Here is a 16,357-nt window from a genome sequence, read left to right as displayed (position 1 = left end):
CTGTCTTCGGCGGCGATAAGGGGACGATGATATAAATATGACAGGTGGTCAGGCAATATAAACATTTTGCTATTAGATAAGAGCTCCGCATAAGGCGACCAGCTAGCTGGGCGGAAAAAAACAAATCGGAGGGACCTCGACGGGTGATGGATTTTGGGTACACATTACGGATAGTGTTACAGGCACACATATGTCGACGTCCCCTTTCTAACCTTGAAAGGACAAGATGCAATACTCTGGTTACCACGAGATGTCGAACTATGCAAAGCATGTGATTCTAAGCAGATTAACAAGCATCATAAAATAAATCTATATTTTAATACACATTTATTGAGTGTTTTATTTAACTGCATTACAAGCTAGGTTCAGTATACTTACATACAGCTCACATCTTCCTCTTATAAGTGTTAGGGGAGTTTTCCTAAAGTCCTACTTGGAGGTAAGACTTGCGTAAGCTATTCCAGTGGTTTGTAGACCCCCCCAACTCTTATATCAGTCTGTAATACTCGGAAACCTTGGCAGAGCAGTCAGGCTTCTCTTAAGGGGAAGGAGTGATCTGTAGGTTAAGTACACTGAACCTAGTTAGTAATGCACATCAAATAAACACTTACACAAATGTATATTAAAATATAGAATTATAATATTTACACAAGTCACTGTTCAATACCAAGCAGAATAAACCAACACACAGACCTACTTTACAAAACTTTCAAAAGGCTCCTTGGTTTGTAGTTGCTAAACACGCACAATTGTTTGTAGAGTTGATAGACCTACTGTACTTTTGGTAATAAAGTGTACCCACAAAGTAATACAGTAATTGCATTCAGTCAGGCATGCATATACAAAATAGTGATTTTTGGGAAGGAAAACGGTTGGTGGATTTTGAGGACTTGATTTTTTTTAACCTGCAGAGAGTGAGACCCCTTTTCCCCACTCTCCCATGTATTTTAATGTGATTTTTGTACACTTTCTTTTGGTTGTGGAGTCTGACAAACTCCATAGGCGTCATCTTTTACATTGTGTCACACAGCACCTTTAGTGCAGTGACACAGGGCAGTCTCTTAGCTTTCCCAAGGTTTGACTACCTTCTCTGGGATGAACTACTGTTTCCCAGAGCAGTTAAGTGAAATTGACTTTACTTACATTTGTAACTTCCTAGACCCAGCACAGACCATCTTACAATAGGGTACTGCAGGGGTTACCTAGTATCCCCTTTGTCTAGCTTCTCATGTAACATTTTTATGTTACTTTTTCCTCACGGAATGGCTGGTGGCAGTGGTTTTGTTCTCCTAGGAGACCCAAATGCACTCGGTGATGATTGGCTGGCTGACTGTCCGGCAAGGACAGCCACCCTGCTGGGTGAGTGACAGCTAGGCTGGAATGAAAGGAGATAACTGTATAAAAGGCGAGTCTTTTTGGCTTGAAAGGCAGAGTCGACCACTGGACGAAGGAACCCGAAAAAGAACTTGAAGACGCCTGCTGCAAGTCCTGGACCGTTGGTTTGCCCGGTGAAGCCCTGCTGCAGTGCCGAAACACCAAGTTCGCATCGACAGAGAAGCCCCTGCAAGGACGACCTCACCCCTCGAGTTGGTGGGACCAATAACTCCAAAGCAAGCCACCTGGACATCCATCTCGGAGCCGGTTGAAAGTTGCTGCTGGAAACCGTAGAGCCAGAGAAAGGAACTCCAGTTTGTGTGTGTTGCTTTTAAGTTGGCCAAGAGCTCCAGGAAGATCCTCTCGACTCCCAGGAAGCAGGACTGAACAAGCCTGAGCCCAGACAGAGTGCAGGACCCCAGAAGCAAGGAAAGTCCATCTCGACAGCCAGGAACCACAGTGTTGCTATCTGCGGTAGAGACGAGGAGCTGAAACACTGAACAGCTACTGAAAGTCAAGTTTGCCGTTTGCGAGTTTTGACCATCCCAGTGCACAGTGTAGGAGTCCGCTGACGTCCTCTCTTGTCCCCACATCTCAGGCCCAGGAACAGTGAGATCTGCAGAGCTGCACCGGAACAAGAGTCATCTGCTGCATCTTTTCTTCACTTTAAAAGTACTGTACAAAGTCTAAGAGAACTTACCTCTTGCTGTAGAGTTGCTTGCATCTAACAGCTTGTGGCCCTACATTGATTCATCTTTTTCTTCAAAGACTTCTGAAACATACCTTCAAAGAAGTGCTTCAGCCTATCTAGACTCTTGCCTATTGACTTTGGCTTAGCCTGGTTTAACTGAATTACTTCTTAGGGGACCTGAAAGTATTTGCCTGCTTAAGAAATATTTGTGGTGTCTTGTTTGCTATAATAATCTTTACCCTTTTTACTTGCTCTTCACTAATTCTGAATGCCAACAGTAATACATTAATGTCAACAGCACCCTAGCAATTGAAGTCACCTGTGGGTGTAGGTTTCTGCTGTATGCCATCCCAAATGGGTAGTTGCGGATTCTGAACTAATTTTGAAGTATATTTGTGTGGTGTTTTACAGTGCTCCCCTCTGACGAAGGCTTACATTAAATGACTGGTAAATAAATTAACAATTGTTTTATCAAGAAACCCTGTGTCTAAGTGTTTGCTTGGATACTTGTCACTGTGAACCTCTAACTCCCCTACAGCTCACATTGACCCCTCAGGATAAGCCTGGCTACCCGTCCACACTACCAACCTGTGTAGTAGACTTATACCAAAGGTTGGGTTACTACTGCCAGAAGGTCAGGGTTGTTGTAGTGCACCGTATGGGTACTGCATACAATCTTGCCTAACAGTGTTATCCTAGTAGAGCTTCATGGTTCTAGAGGCAGCTTTCCCTGCACAGCAAGTCTTTTAAAGTCCAAAACGCAACCCTAAAAGGCAGTTGAGAGGCTTAAAGTCTTTAAAAGCAGCACACGTCTGATGTTCCTGTGGATACATTTTTGTCTATAGGAAGGAAGATATAAGAAGACAACCAATGTTGGAGACCCTGTTATAGGACTTGCTAAAGGGACACAAGCAGCTGCTTGAGTCGGAGGCAAGAGGGGTTTGACCCGACACCTCTACTTGCACTCCAACGCTCTGGAACAACTTTCTGGAATTACTTTCTGGAATAAGGCAAGCAATACCCGTTTCTCCCATAGTACCTTAGGTGTGAAGAAAACCTCTGTGCTGGATGCTCCGTGATGTTTCAGCTCTGGACCGGACCTCAAGATTGCTTTGTCTGCTGACAAAAGGCAGGACAATGGACAGATTCTCTCAGCAGCAGTCTCTAGGGAGGAATCCGGCACAGCTTTCAGCAACTTCTCTGGTCACTATGCGGTTTTCAGTGGTCGACTTGCTTTTTACTCCAGGAGCCTCACCTTTTATACAGTTCCAGCACCCACTCTCCTCTGCAATCTTCCTCAGCAGTTTACAGAAAGGGGTGTTTGGCTGTCCAATCAGACCAGCCAGGCCCCCAGTGGGAGCTCATCCCATTCAGGAAATGTGGATGACAAAGGCCAGAGGGTAGGGGGGTGGGGGTGGAGAACTCCTCCCTCACTTCCTGCCTGCCCAGACACACTGGAGCCCGAGCGGGGAAAGGGTTCCCACCAAAGGCAAAACATACACACAGGCCTCCCTCCCACAGAATGGTAGAAGGCCTGAAAAAGAACAACCACACTAGTAATTGTGAAAAAAGGAAGGCCCGAAGCTGGTACTTGGGTGCCCCTATTGTGCACTACCGGGGCTATGGACAAAGCCTGTGGTAGAAAAATCACAATAGTTGGTAGAACACATCCACTGCCATCAGCCATAACTAGGAGATTGTCTATGTGAAAAGGCACAGGAGCAGAGAGAACTGGGATAGTAGGTATCCCTTTGGCACTCCACATAAGGTGGTGTGTGCCAATATCAGACTAACCTTTTTGGAGAGATACTAAGTGTCTCTCCATCTTTAAGAACTGTAGTTACTCTAGGATATAGGAAATAATCTCAAAGGAGCACCTTAAGGGTACCCAGCAACACTGCCCTTAAGGAGCTGTGTGCTTCAATAGTAATATACAGATGCCTTTAAGAGATATGGAGGAAAGACGACTCCATAGGACAGGTACAATACAAAGAATAGAGTTACAAAAGACAGTCCATAAGAATAAATGAGTGGAAAAAGACTCCACTCATTCAGGACTTCAGAAAAAAGTCCAGAAGCCCAGCAGAAAGTGCTGGGGGTCTTACTATGAGAGGGGATGAAGCATAACAATGATACATTAACTAACAATAAGCCTGACTGCTCGGCCACTCTACCAAAGTTCCATGAGTAGCACAAACTGATACTAAGAGTTGAGGGATCTACAAACCATTGGGATAGTTTTGTATGGTCTACCTCAGAGTGGACTTTGGGAAAACCCCCCGAACAGAAGGCTTTACTGGGTATTGGAGGAAAATGCAGACAAAACAAAATGCATGTGCATTTACTGCGCATTCTTCTGCTTTCAAAATGCCAACTCCCATTACACCGAATAAGGGGAGCAGCGGTTGCGGCAGTGTCACCCACTCCCGTTCGGTTTAGTGGGCTTGGGAGTTGCGGGGGTCAATAGAGTACGAAAAAAGATCAAAACTAAAGAAAAAACACTGTGGGGCCAGTTCCAACACATGTTGGTGGAAGGAACTGACCACATGGATAGAGGGCAGGTGGCGACATATACAGAGGTGTGCGGTCTAAAGTTAAGTAGGGAGGGAAAGTGGAAGCAGGCAACTGATCTATGATAGCTGCGCCTCACCTTCATTACCAGCATTTTCTTTATCGACATGTTCGGCGATGCAGAGATCACACTGGACTGCAAAAAGGACAGGTCAGGTTCAGGACTGTAAAAAGCAGGTCAGATTAAAAAATAAAAGCAAAAAGTCTGGGGTTCCACAAAAAGGGAGAGAAAGGTGTTGTAAAGAAAAATCTTTCCCAACAAGTAGTGTTTGTAAAATGTAAAGGTTTCAGTACATGAATGGACACAAATAAATAGATATGATAAAAAAGACTCTGGAAATAGTTTTCATTGCAAGGCTCTGTGCGGATGGGTGTAGTCAGTGTTGCACATTGCAGTATCTTGTATATTGTATGCTTGACCCATCATTAGTTTGGGTAATTAGATGACGCTTGGGACACCTATAAGGCAAAACTATTGCATTGGGAGTACAGGTGGGAAGCACTGACGTGAGGAGGGACACCGTCTGTAGGTGTTTGGTCATGTGCCCATCATTTGCCTGCCCATGGCAATGCCAATCCCTGTGGCCATTCCGACTCATTCCTGCCTCTGCCCGCCAAAACACCACCTCATGAGAACTCTGAGCTCACTTTAATCAAGCCTTACCATCAGGCTTAGCATTAAAACTGCCAGCCAGTGTTTGTGCAAGGCAGTCAGTTTATGACTTAACTGGAGTTGTAAAAACGCTACTGGTGTAATATAAATGTCTGACCAGGCCTGCCTTCAGCCACCTGATTTTTTTTAAGCACTCTGCGTGCCCTTGATTGAAGGGCTGTTAAAAACAAGCATTGGCAAAGAAGTTTGTTGCTTGTGCATACAATTTAAGCCTTTACACCAGGCACTGGTATTCAAGGCCCACGTACTCGCACCATTTTGGGCATGCTATCAGGAATGGGTAGATAATAATACTACAGCTGTGCTCGGTAAGTTCCTTTGCCATGCCTACACAAAAGCCCAATCAATTGGCATTGACAATCCTTACTTTCTTTGTAAGAAGAGGTTTCATTAACCAAAAAGTACAAAGGTAAAGTAAAGTCCTAGCCTGAAAATTAGTGCGTATTATGGTTTGCGGGCAGGCCATTTGTCAACTTCAGGCGGACAAGATGGCCTTTGCCAGTCATTGATAAACAGTGTTCAACATAGCATTAAATAAAGGAGGTGAACAGGCGAGTGAGCAGCAGGCTGAGGCGTGGTCCTCCAGTGGAGACTTAGCCTGGGGCACAGCCTCCAAGGACAGTGTGAAGGCTGGGCAGAAGTTCAGCGGGCTGGCATGAAATGCAGGCAGTTACTTGCAGATTCCACTTGTGTTCCTAGCCTCCGAATTGGTCAGCAGTCGTGTGCAGGTGCCAATATATTGTGCAATCATCACAGAGCAAAGCGAGCTATGGAGGCTAACTAGAGTGTATGGTTGTTGGAATAGATTTCCCTTTTTGTGTGAAAAGGACACTCAACCTGGGAGTTTCTCAGCACTTTTTGCTGAATCACTATTTTTGACTAGTTCCGAGTGAGTGGGAACCTTTTTCCACACTCCTTTTACTCTGATCTTGGGAGCCTTTTCTTAACACTTTTTGGAATTTCACTTTGGAGTCGTGCTTTCCTTCAACTTTTCTGGCATCTTCATTTTACTAAAGCAGCACACAGCACTTACTGTGCAGTGTTGCTGGGAGCGCCTAGAGCTACCACTTTGTTTCTTTATTTGCTCTTGGTAAAACTCACAGTTACCAAGGCAGGGGGATACTTTTCATCATACCTGTACTTTCGTTTGTGAGATCAGCACATCCCACCTCATGTGGAGTGCTGAGGGGATCCAATGTACCCCCTTTTCTGGACTCTCCAGTAACGTTTTGGTTACTGTTCAGGCTTGTAGCAGTGTACCTTTATGCAAGACGTTTTGTGGACTTTCGTCGCAGGCTGTCTTTGCAGCTGCAGTAGGAGACACAAGGGCCACCATTTACCCAAAATGGTGCTGTACTTTAAGCCCTGAACAAGATGACTCTGATGTCTTCTACATGTCTGGGTGAGGGGGTGGTGGGAGGTGGAATTCTCTGGTCCCTTTTTGTCTTTGCTGGGCTTCTTGAGAAAAGGTCACAAAGGGTCTCAGTGTCTGGCAGGACAGGAAGTGGGGGGTGAACGACCCTGTGCTTTGTCCTGCAGCATGGCTGACTGAAACCAGTTCAGATTGGAAGGCTGGCCATCTCTACTGGACAACCACCCAACAGGTTTGAATGATTCATGGGTCAGGATTGGTGGACTCAGCTAATGTTCCTGGATACATTGGAGGTCCTGGAGCTCGAACTCAGTCTACCACTGGAACAGAAGATTCCAAAGGATGCTGCCACCAACTTCCAGTGACCGTCGGAGCCTGCTGATTAACCGCTGCCGTACAGACTGCAAAATTCTAAGCAACAGGGAAGATTCTGAGCACGACTACTTCGTCCCTTGGACTAGTGGGCCTAACCACTCCAAAGAAGAGCTACAATGTGCTGGAATCACCAAATCCAGCTGTCACCTCACCACTGGGATGGTACTGCAGCAATCATCCACTGAAGGTACTGTCCAGCTCTTAGTACAACTTAACTGGAGCCTGCTTGTTTGATCCTGGGGGCTGAAGATAGCCTGTATCTCGCACCCCTGCAGGCCTCCATATAGTTACATTGGGGTGAACAACCAATTGTACTCCAATCATGGTTTAGGACATTGGTCCTTTGGACAACCCTTCAAGGAAACCTTTATTTGCTTGACTTGTGAAACCCAACTCCTACTTACCTGCAAAACCAAGAAGAGGTACTGTGGACTCTGCCACTCTGAACCTTGTACTCCGTTTCCCTGCCTTTTCCGCTCAACCCCATGTCACTGGTGGCCCAGTGCCCTCACATTGTGAGACTCTCTTAATTTAGGGTTGGATTTTTTAAGACAGGCTGAAACAAAGTTATTAAAATGTATACGAGTTTGGAAACATTTGTATATATGTTTCAAATGGTTTTACTATGTGATTTGTTACAGAAAAGCTATTCTAAGATGACAACTGTGGTTTATTATCCAAAGAATTTTACAAGTGTTCTTCTGTTGGTTTACAGTGTTACAGTACTTAACTTGAAAGTTACAACAGTGCGTATATTGAATAACTTTTTTTAAATCGAACTTCCAAGTCTATCAGTGTTTTCTTGGACTAAGTGCATGCTCCGAGTTGTGTACCTCACTACAGCACTCCTCCCAACTTAGAATGGCAAGCAGCCAGGCTTAGTCCATCAAACCGTTGTGTGGTTTAGGCTAAACACAAGTAGTGTAACCCTGTTCACCCAAGGTGGGCTTTAAGTGCTGTCTCCGACATTACTTTGTAACCTCCACCCCGAAACCCCTCCAGTAATGGTATTGCATAAGACCAGTAGATGTACAGACTGGATTTAACCATTGATCACTTTTTTTATTTTGCATAGACACCGAGTTGGCTTTATGTATTCATTATGTAAATGGGAAGAAAGTAAGGGACTAGGCAGAGTCGATGGCATCGCATCCAGGGAACTGAAAAACTGGGTGGAATATTGTAGTTTTGCAGCCATCTCACTTTCAGGGTACCTGGTATAAAGAAGCAATTTAATAAGCCAGAATGTCAAAGGGTTTGGGATCAGCACATGGGTTGATTTATGAACCCATCAAGATTACAGAACTATGTTTGCCATCAAAAGCATTTGGCTGTATGGTCATGTAAAATATTTTCAAAGTGTACACTCGTCAATATGATGCACTATCCCGAACAAAATGAAATACAGCTTGCACTATGAGAGTTAGATACACTACATCAACTTTAATGAAAAACGTGGAGACGATGCAGTGTTTTACAGTAGCAATACTGTAAGTATACATTGTGTAACTTACACTTAGGAATGGAATTGCAGGAATGCCTTTAAAAAAATAGTGTTAACACATACTAGTCTTTGCAAGATATGATAGTTAGCTTCATGAAAGTATCACTCCAGCTACTTCTGGTTTAATTTGAAAAAGAAAGAATATTTTCCCACATAAAACTTTGGAACTTGTAGAGGAGATAATGTTGCACTCTCCATTAGCCCCTTTAAACTTGCAGGGAACAGATAAGAGGGTGGAGGGAGCCTGAGGGCAAGAGAGGATTGCAAGTTGAGCTGTGCTTTCATTGAACAGGGGAATATAAATAGCTTAACGTGCTACAGGTGTCAATTGAATTAGAAACAGACAGTTGCATAGCAAATCCTTGTGATATGGTGTGCATGTGTTTCATGTGTATTACTATGTACTGAAGTTTAATAATACTGACTTCGGTATTCAAATTATGGGTCCTGAATAGGTCTGTGATAATGAACTGGGGTTCCTTTTGCTTCCAACCCCATTAATGTGGTTTTGGGCATACAACCAGCTAGTGGATGACATGCATTTTAGCAGTGGGTTGGGTGGTAGTTGACCATTACTGTTTTTAAACACAACCCAAGTGATTACTATGCGTTATGTTTAACCCAAAGTACCCATTTAACCTAACCAATTCCATGTACGATTGCATCATGAATATTTCAGTATACCAGTGCAGTGCATTCGTTGGGGGTAACTGTACTTCCCGCCTTCCTCCCTACCTTGGGGGAAGCCCAACTGCTCTGGCTACCACTATGGAGAGGTCAGCTTTCCTTTAGGTTGGATCTTAGTTTCGGCTTCAGGAGATATTCCCACAGCCCTCTGGTGTGGGATGTTGCACCAACCAACACAGCGGTTAGGTAGATTGTTGCAGAACCCTTTGGAAGGGCTGTGTAATCATTTAACTGAATGTTAAAACAGTGTGTCACTCAAAAGGAACGCATAGGCACTCCAATGATCGCTGTATGCTACAAAGGTAAGACCATACCAGGTGGAAGACAATATACATAAAAGATTTCCAGAGATAAGCTAATGGAAGACCCCTAGCCCATATATCACAGTAATTATTAGCACTCAGGATCCAAGTGTACCAAACAACTACACGTGGACATATGCACACAATACGCTAGCACTTTGAGGTAGAGCACAGGGGAATGGTGTGGTACTCTTGGATTTGGACTGCTAATAACTGCAATTCGGTCTAGGGGTCTTTTACTAACATAGCAGGTATGGGGATTACCTTTTTAACATAAGTAGCTTTTACTTACCCAATCAGATCACTCACCCCATGCAACTACTCTGCAATCTCAGCGGGTTCTAGATCCACTCCCCCACTGACATTTTCCCTAACACTACAGAAGCCTCAGTGTTGCTCTCCAGAGAAGGGGGAGGGGGCAGCAGACTTCAAAACTGAGGAGGCAAGGGTGATCTCCACCTCACTAGTTCACTCCCCACTCCCATCTCTCCTCAGCTGCTTGGTACCTCCTTTTCCATTTTCTCTACATCCCTGGGCTGTCTTATTTTAAATGTGTGCCAGGATAACGGAATGCCCCCCTTGCTCCCCTTCACCCTAAACTATTAAGAGCAAAGTTACTTGCTGGCTAGGAGCGTGCTTCATAAATCATTAACCCAAATGAGAGCAAGTAAACAGATAGTCCACACATACTGGTACTGTCTGCGCAGGGTTTCCTGACCAGCCACACCAGAGCCACTAGACTGGAAGTTGCGTGCTTTTGAAAGCTCTCTCTGCAAGTCTTCCTGATGAGCTTTCCGCATTGCTTCAATGGCTGTAAGAGAAGAGGTTCAAGATTAGAGGTCACATTCACCAGTAAAGGGTTTGAGAAAATGAGCGGAGCACTTTGCACCAACCCATATCCCACAATATATCTCTTCCAATGACACTACACCAATTCCGTGCCACACATTCCCTAGAGGAGCACATTTTCTTATCTCACTTGGAATAACGGGGTGATGAAGGGGAAGAAAGAAAAAAAAAAAAGAAAAAAAGAAAAAAGAAAAAAAAAAAAAATCGGTGGAAAGAAATACGGAGACACCCAAGCCCTTCCCAATGGAAGTAAATCTGAAACTTGGCACAGTCATTGCCAGCTTCTTTTTCGCAGCACAAACCAAATGGAAACATATGTCCTTGCAGTACATGCCCCCTTTCTCCAGTTGTATGGCCCCAATCTTTTTTTTTTTAGCAGTTGCTATACCATGTTGCCTAGAATAGATCCATTTAATCCCCTTCACTACACTCCCACGCTAAATGGTTCACAAAAACATTTTCTGGTAAGCTAAATAAACATGATCGGTATGGTGTGGGATCATTTATAGTATGTGCGCTATTGACCACTCTTATGTTAGCTTAACAATAAGATATTATGATCCAAATCAATACCACTGCAAAAAAAGGTTGGCTGCAGAAAAAACCTCCCACAGAGCTTCCCACAAAGCTCTGTATTAGGTACTTGATATGATAGAAAAGTTTGTTAATCCAAGCTATTAAACATTAAGGGGACTCCATATTCACGTTTACTTAATTTGGATTTGTAATTTTTCTCTTCCCCCCACTCCGAACCCACCTGACGTAACTTGTCCCGATGATGTGACCCAAATATGGTATGTTTTTTCAAACCTTATATATTGTGTTCATGTAACTTTTGGACTCACATGTAAATATACGTATTTTGGTACAACTTACACTTGTTTTAAAATAACTGCATATTCTCATCTCTGTTGAAAAAATGTTCTTCCATTATAATTTTTATATGGATCACAGCCTTGAAAACGACCAGGGGTCGAAACACGTGTCGGCTGTTCCACATATTAAAAAGAATTTCTGCAACTTTTGGACTGTTATCTCATTAATGATCTTGGCATCAATGCCTATTTCTTGGACTTTATAACTTAAAGGGTTTGAGCGCAGGATTTGTTGACACTCCCAGTTTTCTATCATATTACATAAACATGAAACCACAATTTCAGTGAAAAAGTGCCTGTCCATTGTAAATAGTTGAAGTAATAGGAATTCAAGTAAAATAGAAAATCATGTTCCCAGGAAGGTAGCATTATAGACTTCAGAAACAGGCAACCTGCTGTTAATGCAGTCTATCTTGCGCTTGAGAACTACAATTCAAGCATTAAAAAACAAAAAGAAAAACAACGAGCTCATGGGCACAAGTAGGTCCCACTGCAGGGGTCTGCAACCTAGGGTCACCAAATGTTTTGGACTACAAATCCAAACAATCCCTAGCAAGCATAGTCAATGATGAGGAATCGTGAAAGCCATAGTACAAAACCTTTGGAGAGCCACAGGTCGCAGACCTATGTCTAACTGAAACTCCAAAGCAGTGTTTTACAGTCTGGGGAAAGTGGATTGATCCTTACCAGCCGCGGTCATGGCAGTCTCCTCAGCCAGCTCTTCGTCCTTTTCTCTATGCAATCGCTCAAGCTCCCTCTGGTGGTGCCTCTGAAGCTCCTCCATCGCTTGATGATGCGAGTTCTCCATCTCAGCCAGGCTGCGCTCACATGACTCCTGGGGAAAGGAGCCAGCACTAGTAAAGTAGGAAAAGAAGCATAGACTGCACCACAAAGAATATGCTTACCAACTTCCACCAAGTCTAAATCTCTTGCAAGATGCAACAGCCACAGCGCCAATTAGTTTTGTACACATTTGTTGGAAATGTAAGACTAACAAAAAGGTACAACATGTTTCAGAGAGCTAACAATTTACTCATACAAAGCTCACACCTGTACCCCCACCCAAAAAAAAAACATTGGTGTGATGGGGGTTTTAAAAAGAGCACTTGTTCAAATTCTACAACTGTCAGAACCAAAGATGGTAGAACAGCTGTGATTCTGCTTATCCAGCCTCCCATACATTCTAGCTATATACTGGTGAGAGCTGCTTCAACTATTGCCCCAACGCCAAAAATGAAAAAGCTGCAGTGGGAGAAAAAGTTATTTATTGTGCTAAAGTGCTCAAGTTGTCACCTTGAGTGTTAAAAATCTTAAATGGTGCATACTAGTGCCACAATGCATTCAAAAGGTAGTAAAAAAAAAAACACAAAAGGAAAAAAAAATATTTAAAAAAAAGAAAAATCAGGTCGAGTAATACAGGGGAATATATGCCAAAATAAAAAGACAGATTAAGTGGTGTCTGTCAGGTGAACATATTCAAGAGGAAAAGAAGTTGTAGTGCGGTCAATGTTTAGCAAAAAAGTTTAAAAGATCATTTAAAAAAGAAAAATCACAATGCAAGGATAAAAAACGCAGAAACAAACTTCTGTCTTCCTAAAATCTGTGCATCGGGGGTGAAGTGGTAGCCCCAGTAAAGGAATACCAAGTAAAACCTGCAAGAAAGGAGACGGACGTGCCTTTTCCAAGGGGCTTGCAAAGATTTTCAAACCACATGGAGTCCAATTAGGAATACAGCAGTGAGGTGGGTCCCCCTGACTACCAAGGGCAAAGACTAATACTGATTAAAGTGGGGTCCTTAAAAGAAAAAGGAGACCACAGTTTGAGCAACTGTTCAAGTAACAGTGAGAACCAGCGGAGGAGGTGGTGGAGCGCAGTCAGAAGAGACTAGATGAGAAGCAAAACAAGAACAGTGTGGGGGGTGTGCAGTTTTCTTTAAATTAGTAAGTTCTTCCACTCCCAGTAAGTGGTTAGTTTTCCAAGCAGCGTAGGGGAAAAAAAATGTTTTGCCTTGCAATACTTACCTGCCCCTGAACATTTTTCCTGGACACCCCCCCCCTCAACGGATCAGTGAGCTCTGGACCAGGTAATTATTGCACTGGTCTGATTTTAAATAACTTTTAAAGTCATATTGTTAGGGAGTTTTACAAAAGTGCACCTTAGATATGACTTGAGAAGACACTTGGACAACAGGGTTCCAACTCTTAATATAGTCCTGAACACCACAATCACGTTGGTAGCAATGGCTGAGCAGCCAGGTGCATTTTAGGAGGGAGAACAGGGCTGTAGGTGATACAAAGAACTTAGAGTAAATACACATAGGCCCAAAGAAACAGACACTTAAGTTATATAAAAAGTAAGTAAATACTGGGCAATAATTTCACAGATGCCCAACACTTTAGAGGTCCATGCCTAACTATGTGTTTATCAGAGTCAGTTTGGAGGGCAAAACAGTTAAGGCACAGCAGTAGAAAGTTCAAACGTTCCAGATGGCTTCTGTAACAAATAACTTTGTGGGGGGAAAAGGGCAATTTCGTAGAAGTTTCCCTGTAGGCTCACAGGTGGTAGTCTTGGGTAAGATTTTCATTTTAGTGCTAAATCTCCCTCACACGAGACCCTCAGAACCTTTTGCTGAACAGGTGTATTTTCTTTGCGATTGGGTACCTTTTTCCATACACACCCTTTCTTTTACGGGTGTCATTTTTAAGACTCTCCATAGTGTATTTTTGATTTTATCCTTTGACAACTTGATGGCATCTACATTTTATTGTTACAGCATACAGCACTTTCTGTGCAGTGTTGCTGGGTTGCCCCTTGGGCTTCCCTTTTTATTTTCTCTGGCTTAACTTGAGAACTACTGTTCCCGAGGGTAGAACAGATATTTATATCCTCTCTACCCTTTATTCTGTAAACCAGAACACCCCACCTTATGTGGCATGCTCGTGAGATACAGTGTATTCCCTTTCTGAATACCACTAATATTTCTCTTACAGAGAAAAGCTTAACCTAAATGGCTGGTGGCATATAACTTACTAATTTGGTACACTTACTCGCAGGCTGTTTTGATAGCTGCGGTAGAGGCACCCATGGGTGCCCAATTTTACCAAAATGGCCCCTTCTTTTTTCGCCATTTTTGGGTTTCCTGTCCTTTCTTGGTCCTCACCCCCAGCCCCCTATTCTCTAGGGCAGGAAATTCCTTTGTGTGGGTTTGGTCTTCGGCTGGAGACCGCGGGCAAGCCCACCACAACTCGAGAGCGTCTGGGACAGCAGGAATGAAAGGACTGCCACCCACTGATGTTTGATTGTTGAATGCCTGTCTGATTGGCTGGGTTCCTGTATAAAGGTCTGATCCTGGAAGCGAAGCTGAAGAGGTAGTCGACCACTTGAACCAAATCCAAAGAGGAAGAAAAGCCAGCTGAGACAATATCCACTGACCAGAGAGCCTGATGTGTGACCAGAGCCTGTTGTTAGCCTTCCATCCAAGTGACATGGGGGTCCCAAAATAGACGACCCCGAACCAGAGCCTGGTGTGATACACTACACTCAAGACAACCTGCCTTTTGAGCTATCCCATGATATGCTGCAACCTTGCTGGGCTGCAATACACCAATAGCCTGCGACTTTGAGCCATTGTGTGGTGCACAGTCTTCCGAATCCCAAATCTTGCCGAAACTTCCTGCTAGACTTCCAGAGACTTGATTTGAGCCCTTGAAGTCCCCTCACCAGAGTAATGGACCAGATAAGCGATGGGAATCCGACTGGCGACAGTCTTCTCCTGGCTCCTGAATAGGGCGCCAAAACCACAGAGCTGCAGCCTTCCCTGTTGATCTCTGCTGAAAATTCACTTCCAGTGGGCTGTCTCCAAAACAAGGAATTCAACAGGGATTTTGGCTGCAGATCCAGAACACTTCCCTGCTGCAAACTCCTCTTCTGTGCGGAGGTACTGTGTTCGTTGGGGTGTTACCTACCTTAACATTTGTGTGATTCTTGAGTAGCTTTGGTGTGATGTGTGATTGGGAGCCCTCTCATCCAGTCCGTCCAGGCCCAATACTGGAATACTTCAGTCCCTGAACCCTAATTAAATCTAAAGTGAACTACTTACTTGTTCTGAAGAGACTTCCTCAGGAACTCAGATTCTTCCTATATCTGTGCCTATCCTGACCAGTCTGTTGGCCACTAGAGACCTAGTGACCTGCCACTGAGAACACTCATGCTTCAAGAATAGGGAAAGACATAAGGTTTGGGCCTTTTGACCTGAAAAAAAAAACAAGTGTTGAAAAGTTACTTAGTTGTGAAAGAGTTGGTTGGTAACAGCCCCTCTAAAATATTAGCATTTAAGTGTGCTTGCTATCCTTTGAATGGGTTTTGCCATTCTTAAAAGTATATGGGATACATTACTCACCGTAATAGTTTTTCTGATGCTTGTATCTGCTTAAATTCACATGCTATACATAGGCGGACATCTAGTGGTAGCCGCAGAGTATTACATTATTTGTTTTTGAAAATCGAAACGGGGCATCAATAGGGCAGGCCAGTAATACTATCCCTATCCCTGTACCCATGGTCTTTCACGCATCGAGGTAAACGCATCAAGGTCTACATCTATGCACCTTCTACTCCAAGGGGAGGAAGGGTGGGCGCAGATGAATCCAAGCAGATACAAGCATCAGAAATACAATTACAGTGAGTAATGTATCCCTTCTGAGGCTTGTGGACCTACTTGGATCACATGCTATGCATAGACTAGCGAGCAGTATCAGGAGAAGCAGGTGGGTTGCGAGAAGGTATGCTAGCAAATAGATGTTTTATCACCGCTTGTCCCACCTGTGAATCTGCTTTAGACTGGATGTCAATGCAGTAGTGTTGAGTAAAGGTGTGTATGGAACTCATGTAGCTGCTTTGTAAATGGCGCATAGAGGGACGTTTGCAATAAAAGCCAAAGTAGCTCCTGTACCTCTGGTAGAGTGAGCTCTTGGTGTGAAAGGCAAAGGTTTGATAGGGAATAGAGTTGTATGCATTTCACTATCCATCTGGAGATGCCGTTTTCTGAAACGTCATCACCTTCCTTGTCCGGTGCTATGCAGACA

General features: G+C 43.8%; 1 protein-coding gene across 4 annotated transcripts in view; it reads right to left on the bottom strand.

Moving 5' to 3' along the window:
* TRIOBP (TRIO and F-actin binding protein) overlaps positions 1-16,357 on the bottom strand; it is a 996,124-nt gene that overhangs the window by 96,195 nt on the left and 883,572 nt on the right. For all 4 annotated transcript variants that reach the window (XM_069653056.1, XM_069653053.1, XM_069653054.1 and 1 more), the window contains 2 exons: positions 11,961-12,108; positions 10,240-10,360 (listed from right to left, as the gene is read on the bottom strand). In XM_069653056.1, the coding sequence (XP_069509157.1) occupies positions 10,240-10,360; positions 11,961-12,108 (269 nt within the window). The remainder of the gene's footprint in view (positions 1-10,239; positions 10,361-11,960; positions 12,109-16,357) is intronic.

The sequence above is a fragment of the Ambystoma mexicanum genome, chromosome 3q (assembly GCF_040938575.1).
Source record: "Ambystoma mexicanum isolate Mex_15411 chromosome 3q, UKY_AmexF1_1, whole genome shotgun sequence".
NCBI lineage: Eukaryota > Metazoa > Chordata > Amphibia > Caudata > Ambystomatidae > Ambystoma > Ambystoma mexicanum.
The sequence above is the reverse complement of the archived record's forward strand: the minus strand, read 5'-3'. Positions and strand labels throughout refer to the sequence as shown.